The 8912-nt window shown below is 40.5% G+C and overlaps 2 protein-coding genes across 3 annotated transcripts in view; both read left to right on the forward strand.

Annotated features, from left to right (window-relative positions):
- LOC106872595 (trichohyalin) overlaps positions 1 to 8912 on the forward strand; it is a 152608-nt gene that overhangs the window by 17428 nt on the left and 126268 nt on the right. The gene's annotated exons all lie outside the window — the stretch shown is intronic.
- On the forward strand, positions 2973 to 3527 carry LOC106872592 (uncharacterized protein K02A2.6-like). Its single transcript, XM_014919625.1, has one exon. The coding sequence runs from the start codon at positions 2973 to 2975 to the stop codon at positions 3525 to 3527; it is 555 nt and encodes a 184-aa protein (XP_014775111.1).

The following is an 8912-nucleotide window of genomic DNA, read 5'->3' on the forward strand; positions in this document are numbered from 1 at the left end:
TATAACAAACTATGGGCTCCCGAAGGCTTCAGAATTTTACTCTATCACGTGACCTTATTAGGGGCCGTGATTGGTCAGTTTGCGTTCTGGCGGGAACGGTTCGAAGAAGTTGCCGATTCGAATAATGATCAGTCACGTGATAGACAAGGAATGGGTTCTCTACTACGCTCGCATTTATTTATATTTAAATGAGAAGATTGTATGTAATGGCGATAGTAGTTTGTATCTAATGGCGGGAGGTAGTTTCACTACAAAGGGCATCACATGAGAGAAAATAGGGCACGGTGTGTCCAGATGTGGCCAATCAGTCTGATGCGTGTTTGGAAGGCTCTGCCGCAGATCGGTCATCGGTGGTCCACTGGGATTGAAGGTTGATGTTTGCGTTTGTGTTTTCTTTGTGCTTCTGCAATCCTGTCCTATGAGGTCAGATACACATATGCGACACTATTGAATTTAAATTAGAGACCTTCCTCAACAAACTGCGGATGTTGATACGGAGTGAAGATTGCTTTGTTCGGCAGTTTCTTTTTTCGGTTATACAATGCCGCGGGCGAAAACGGCTCGGCGTGGCGCAGGTGATAAAGGAAACCCCTGATTTAACCAGGAAGTTAAAAAAATATCATCCCTAAACGGAAGGAGGCTTGCAAAGTTTGACTTGCAAATAATATCTGGGGTTTAAGCTGGACTCTGACTTTATATTGGCCAGTAAAGTATTCTAGCAGACCATCTGCCGACTACGTAACAAGAATCCCTCTTTTACACTTTCTATTAAAGACTCGACTGAGGTTCTTCTCTCTACAAAGAAGAGCATCTATGGGAGGTGGATGAAATAGTTTATTGGTCTGAATCTAGTCACAATATAATCCGGTGGACACGTGGTGCACCTAGAGACGAAGACTAACCTCTCTGAGGCTAAGTCATAGAGGCGATTAAAGTGTTCAAATGTGACAAGGTTGCGAGGGGAAAATAAAATTCGAACTGAGGTGTTGAAAGCCTTCAATAGAGAAGGTATGCTCTGGTTGACTCGTGTATGCCAAGTGGCTAGGTCCTCTGGAAAAACACCGAAGCAAGGTAATCCAATAGTCCCTATTTTTAAAAAGGAATCTTCTTGTTGAGGTGCAGGGAAATAGTCGGGTTCAAGTTAGTCAGAAACGAGCAGTTTCATCAACTGTCTATACTTGCTCTGGTGTGTAGTCCACTTCAGCAATATTTTTTTTCATCTCTTCAGGATAATTAGTAGCAACATCTGTATCCGCGCTCGCAGTTTCACTCGTCCTTTTTATGTTGCGCAAATTCATGCGCTTCTTAAACCTTTCGAACCAATCTTTACCAGCCATTAGAAGTTTCATCTTCCTTTTTTAGCAAATCGGTGAATAATCTTTTGACTCTTTTTTTTTTTCGAATTACCGTCGTGTTTATCAGCACATTACACCGATGCTGATCCTCGATCCATACACTAAAGAGTCTTTCTATGGAAAAATAAGGTCCGGACAGTTAACGAAGTAGCTTCTTTAACACTTGACATAATTTTATCTCTGTTGTCACATATTGTTCCTACTGTAGACTTTGCCAGTTTTAACGTTTTAGCGAGATAAGTTGGTGGGTTGACTGCGGTGATGATGTGTGTTGTTTAGATGTTCGATGTTCATGATGGTGGGCGGATATTGTTGGTAGTGTGGTGGTTATTTTGTTTTTACCATTTGTATCGGTATTGTTGTGGCTGTTTAGTCTCAAGTCAATCCTTATTGACCTAAGATAAAAAACAAAAAAAAATTCATTCAACTTTTAAAATATAATGGATTTGCTTATCTATTTCATACTATGATATTGCTGTTGGTGGCTGTGTTCACGTTGATGATAGAAACACACACACACACATTATATACATTATCTATGAATGTATGTGTGTGCATATAAAGGGATAATAGTTTTTCAAGTCGTGAACTATATACTTTGATCTTAACTAAAACACATGTGACCTTTGAGCTAAGTAAAAAGTGTAGTTTAAAGTTGACAATTTTTAAAACTACGCGATTCGCTTTTCGATTAGAGCAAACTTCCAGACCATCTCCTGAAATTAATGGTCATCCTTTACAATTTTCGTGAGTGCGAAATCCCGTAATCTGAGATAGCCATAACACGGGGGTGGGGGGGATGCCTATATATATATATATATATATATATATATATATATATATATATAAATAAAGAAGGAATACTCACACCAAGTGATGTAATCCTAACTGCATACGGAGGTACCAGGATTCCACAACTGGGCAAAACAGCCAATACAGGGACACACAAAGGGAAAAAAAAGATGAAGTGTTCTTTTTATATCACAAGAACAGAAGGACCCGAAATTCTCGGACTTAATACTTGTCAAAAGCTCAACACTGTGGCAATCAACATTGAAGTGAAAGCAGCAGCTAAGCTGCTAAAGGTATGACAAAACCAACCCAGCCAACTAAGAGACCTAAACCTACACAAGAAGTTGCAACAGTAGCAGCCAAAAAAGCTCAGCTTGTTAAGGAAGCTCCAAAAGTTTTTGCCAAGGGAACAGCCAAACCCTGTAAGCAGGCTCAACTAGCTAAAGCAACCAAATCACCAAAGGTTGTTGGCAAAGGAGTTCAGCCAGGTAAGGTAGCTGGAAAGGCTGCAAAGCAGGCAAAGCCAACACAGCCTATTAAAGCTACTAAACAAGCACAGCAAACTGCTAAACGAACAGCAAAAACAGTCCCAGCCTAAACAAGGTCAGGCACCGAAGGGTCAGCTTGCTAAACAGGGTCAAACTCCAAAGCAGGGTCAGGCTCAAAAGCAAATTCAACCCCCAAAACAAGCCCAGCCAGCTGCCAAGACATTGAAACCAGTACAGGCTGCAAAGCAGACGCAACCTGCTGTCCAGGCCCAGCCAGCTGCCAAATCATCCAAATCAATGCAGAAAGAGATTCTTGATGAAATCCACCCAAGGGTAGATGGGAATGGAAAAATGCAAACTCCGAGCCAAGTCAGCTGTATATTGGGTAGTCATGTACAAAGACATAAAAAAGATGGTTTCTACATGCCATATCTGTCAAAAGTACGGAAACTCGCAACAAAAGGAGGAATCGATACCCAGTGACATCCCAAGATACTCAAGAAGGCCATGGCAAACTATTGGAGTAGATCTGTTCACAGAGAACCAAGAATGGTACTTGATTATGGTCTGCTACTACTCTGAATTCCCATTTGCGAGAAAAGTGAAAGACCTGAGAGCCAAAACAATAACTACAGTGGCTCGAGGACTTCTAGCAGAGCAAGGAATATCAGAGCAGATCATATGTGACAACGGAACCCAGTTCACATCTCAGGAATTCAAAAAGCTAACCAATGAATATGGGTTCAATATTATAACCTCATCTCCACACTGCTCCAAAGGTCTAGGATTCATAGAAAGACAGGTGCAGAGAGTCAAGAGAACACTAGTCAAATGCGGGAAACTAAGGAAGACCTACACCTGGCACTACTGTCCCTACGAGCGACACCACTGAGGGCTGACATGAAGTCCCCAGCAGAAATGCTGAATGGCAGGTAGTACAAAACCACCTTGCCAACAAAGATCCAACCTCCTATTGACCAGGAAGAGACAAGGGCAAAGCTAGCAGCCACTCGAGAACAAGGACAGAAATATTACAACAAACCTGCACAGTTCTTACCTGAGATACTTGGAGGACAATATGTGCATACTCAAGATCCTATAACCAAAACATGGATTCCAGCACAAGTCAGTAGAGCCGAAACTCCACGATCATATATTATAGAAACTGAATCTGGTAGGCAGCTGAGCCGAAACAGGGCCCACACCCGCCCAACACCAAAGCTATCGAGGATAACATGCACACCACCTGCAGCATCAGTGACAACACCAACAAGAACCCCAACACCCACAGCAGATGATGGCGAGCTGGCAGAAACGTTAGCACGCCGGGCGAAATGCTTAGCGGTATTTCGTCTGCCGCTACGTTCTGAGTTCAAATTCCGCCGAGGTCGACTTTGCCTTTCATCCTTTCGGGGTCGATTAAATAAGTACCAGTTACGCACTGGGGGTCGATGTAATCGACTTAATCCGTTTGTCTGTCCTTGTTTGTCCCCTGTGTGTAGCCCCTTGTGGGTAGTAAAGAAATAACACAGAATTCGTGTTTTCACAGAATCATCACCCCCAACGGGCACCAACCACCCATCAGCATCCCAACAACACATCAACATTACGCACATCTCTGACACCAGTGCAGAGCACAAGATCCACCAGATGGAGACCGAATACTTTACCACCAATTCGATATCTTTAAAAGAAAAAAAAAAGTAAATAATAATTAGTTCTGCTAGATTAGGAAGCAGAAAACCACGTGTGTGGGCAGAATAATCTTATGGTTTTGCTGCAGGATTGCCACCCTTGCGCTGACAATCCCTTAATGTAAGGGAGATTACTTCTATTTTTTTTTTCATTGCCAAAAGATCCATTTTCAAGAAGAAGTGATGTTATATGTTCATAGGTATACGTATACATGAATACATCCCCACTATGTTAAGCGCATCCAGTAAACAATATGAACTGTGAATAAAGCGATATACACTCTACTATACATATACAGTTTGTAAACATGCCAAGTGAATAAACACGTTGTTGTTGGCACTCCGTCGCTTACTACGTCGAGGGTTCCAGTTGATCCGATCAACGTCTTGTTGACAAACCACAGCAGTAATTGTTTTCACCTCAATAGACGTCATTGATTGGTTTAAATTACCGAAATACAACAACTTTAACACGAAATAACTTCGAAAATGAAGAATCTTCTTAAAAACGCCAAGAGTAAATGATGTTTTAAATGACACATTCTACCTGTATACGAAATTTGAAAGTGTTTAGTTACAAAAAATTATTTTTTCTATGTGCCGACCAAAAGGAAAAGATCCCTTAATTTAGTTAAAAACACGGATTTTCAAAGAGCATCAAAAAAGAAAACAAAAGAAAAATTGCAACAATTATTCAACGTTAACCGAAGTTACCATATTTGTCATCGAAGAATTGATGTAGTTGTTTCAGCAATGTTTCAGTAGTATCAGAAAATCGAAGTCATCACCTGCTGAACTAACCCTAACCCTTCTATTTCTAGTTGTATTCTTTAAACATTTGTCGCGATGTTATGATATGTTGTCGTGGTAAGAGGGTCGGCTGAAAAGTTCAAAGGCTGACCATGGTACTCTCATGGAATATGACTAAATCAGGTTTATTTTTCAACATAGTCTCCCTTGCGGTTCACACACTTCTTTCATCAGTGTGACAGTACTTGGATGCCATTGATATAGAAGTTTTCATCCTGTAGGTAAAAAAAAATCACCAACAACAGATATGACGTCATCATCACTACGATACTGCTTCCCAGCCAAGTGTTTCATCATGTAGGGGAACAGACGATAGTCAGATGGGGCCAAATCAGAATAGGGAAGGTGATCAACCAGTTCAAAACTACAGTCACGCACAGCAGCCATTGAAACCAATCCTCTGCATGGATTGTCTCTTTGTCTCTGGCTAAAAGTGATGAAATCAACACCTATCATAGTTTAGGAAATGTTCGAGGAAACCAGCTGGATCTGCCTGAAACTGTCAGATTTCCTCGTGATGTGAATAGCCTCGTGCGCTTTTGATTAGGTGTCAGAAGACATGGTATTCACCGAGCAGAAACCTTCGTCATGTCAAGTTCATTGTGCGGAATATTCTCAACTCCCTCACCATGTGGTGAACATGATCAATGTTTTCTTCGGTGATAGCAGCTGCAGAACGTTCAGATCTTGGGTCATCGTCAAAACTTTCCCTTCCCTTCCTAAATTCAGCTGCCCACTTTTGCACTGTTGATACAGCTGGTGCGTCATCCTCTAATGCAGCAACTCTCGTAGGATAGCATGTTGCGTTAGGTCTTCATTGTCGCGTAGGTGAGCTGGTCTTCACCGTCGCCGTGGTTTGGGTGTAAGATTATTATGGATTAGGCTAGCAGCTTGACATGGGAACAGGAACAACACTCGCAAACATTTTATGAAACAATATATTCTATTATGATATAATAGGAAAGGTTCCCCCCCCCCCACATTCAGATAACCACTGTAGAGACTTAGGATATAAGGATCGACTTTCATAATGTCTAGATTCTACGGTCATTAATGACTTACCCAAGAGACAGGAATAAGTTGGCTTTGAATGAAAATTGAGATGTAATTACTCAAGGCCCTGCTATTGGTTTGTATGGCGAGAGGGGAGGAAATTAAATTGAGTTTATGGTGCTTACATATAGAAGTGAATAGGAAAGTGGGTTATACATCATTAGATGTACACCTGACTTTCCTATATTAAATTAGAAATATGAACGGAACGCTGAACTCCAAACTATCAACACAAACAACATTTATTCACGGTGGAAAATATACATCTTTAATCTTGTTTGTTGAGACGTCTTCGGTGTGTGAGAACATGGTTGTTGGGACGTTGGTATATTGATGTGAGCTGTCTAGCGTGAGTTCGAAAGATGGAGAGACAGCTAGACACGTCCTTGCTCAATCGCTGGCCAGCAAGAAAGAGATCGATCAAAGCGGGAAAGCTTGGTTGTTGAATTCCACGCATGCGCACGGCGTTACTACAAGTGCATTAGAGATAAGTGATTCTTTATAACACAGTCGCACAGGTACCAAGACTCATGCGTTGCTCTCTGGTGAGTCTCTCAACCTTTACGATAGTTATGGATGGCTTGACAATAGGTGAGGTGCTTGTTCTTTGGTTGTCCTTAACACAGCACTTGATCTCCGCGGGTTTTGCTTATCACTGGGGAAAAGCGTGCGAATCTTAAGGACATTCACTTTTGTTCTAACTTTGTGGCGTTATCTCCTAGAAGCCAATTGGTCGATAAATAGAATGTACACGTGAAACATACGTGGTTTCTCATGGGCTAGCCTGATAACTTAGAAAATGGGTTCGAATCCTAACTCTCGCTATACAGTCATAAGAAAGAGAATACACTTTTATAGGACTCATCTACGGCATTGGATACCCATTCAAATGATTTTGTTTTTTTAGAAATACATTGAGCCCAATTGTTGTATGATGTATTCGTAGCATCGAAACAGAAATGCAATGACAAGTCTATTTATTACCATACGAGAAAACTGAAGTAGGTCTGCTTGTTTACTGTTGCCATTCAATTTGATTCATTGTGATTTGGAACCGGGAATCTTCATATAAGTCGACAACAAAATAGTACTAAAGTAATTAAGCAATAGTAGAATGATTGAATCGGAATTGACAGCTTGCAAGTACTTAAAGTGTGTCAGTCGTTTAAACCAAAGCCTGATTTTATTGATCTCGGGGAGAACTAAAGGTAAACTTGACCTCAGCTAAAGGTAAAGGATCATACCTACATGCAAAACAATACCAACCTCTGCAGGATTTGAACTCAAGAACATAAAGGCCCGTAACTAAATGCAGCAAGACATTTTGTACGACGCTCTTACAAGCTTTTAAAGCATTTTTTAAAACGCTCAGCTTTCGATGTTCATATACTATAAAAAAAAAAAACCTAAACTAACTAGTGGTAGTCGTTAGAGCATTAAATAGAATGTCATGCTGTGTTTATTCCAACTTGCTGTGTTCTGAGTCCAGCTAGCGCTAAAGTCAGTTTTCCTTTTATTCCTTCGGAGATCGATAGAAAGTGGTGAACTAGAACAGTGTATCAGTGAAATTGTAAAAGGGTCGGAAAAGATACTTGTGGCATCTTTTCTGGTTCTTTTGTGTTCCGACAGCAACAACACAGATGATGCCAAGCTGTAAAGACCCAAGTCTCTGGCCTTTCCCTTGGATAAACTTTAATGGCGTTGCGAAAAGACTTGCATGCTTGGACAACTACAAATCTTCCTCAAAGAAAATCTTACTTTGGCCTGCATAAACTTGTGCAGGGGCATGATTAACTTAGCCGATGGGGACTTTCTCTCTCTCTATTGGTGCATAATTAACGACCGTTTTATAATTTGATAATTAGTTAAAAAGACGGTCGTTAATTATGCACCAACCCAATTGGCCCATTCCCAATGGAAGGTGATTTCGCGGTCTCTTCATAGAAACAATGCGGATTTGGTGAATGTCGGTTATGATTAGGGAAAAATGACTATCAGTATAACAGCTATATGACAACATTATAATAATAGCCAGTAGTATGATTGCTAGTACGTTCGGTAGTGTATAAAAGATGGTGTTTGGAACGTTTATTTATTAATTTGTTTTTTTCGTGTAGTGGATTTAGCTTTGATAACAAATTTTATTCCTTGGTGGTCGTTCATTTAAGTATATTTTGCGTCGGTGGTGGGTGGCTGTGGTCAGTCTGCTACTTGTTATGTTGAATAGCGAGCTGTTTTATGTTCTTTTCAGATTATTGTGGAGAGCTTGGGGTCCCAAGTGGGACTGACATAGTCTATAACTGGTATTTTGTATTATTTATATTCAGCGACAGTTGTTATTTTCTGTTGGCTAAATATTGCACCTGTGTTTGTCCTAAGTATATGCGGGCAGCAGTTTGATTTTTTCTATTATGTCTGTATATAGCTCCTAGTATTTTTATAATTATTTTCTGCGCGTTGTATATAACTGTTGTAGAATGTGATGGTTGGTTTACTTAATGTTCTCGAATATTGCTTGTGATAAGGGAGGGCGAAGGTAAAGGATACACACACCACCCATTTTCGGCGTAACCCTAGCCCTAAAACTAACCTTAAACCTAACCCGGATCTATTTTAAAACGGGGGCGCCAGTATTTTCTTAACGAAACACTTTGAAACTTGGGACACTGGTAGAATGTGTCATATAAAACATCTTTTACTCTTAGTCTTCTTAACAAAAA

The sequence above is a fragment of the Octopus bimaculoides genome, chromosome 2 (assembly GCF_001194135.2).
Source record: "Octopus bimaculoides isolate UCB-OBI-ISO-001 chromosome 2, ASM119413v2, whole genome shotgun sequence".
NCBI lineage: Eukaryota > Metazoa > Mollusca > Cephalopoda > Octopoda > Octopodidae > Octopus > Octopus bimaculoides.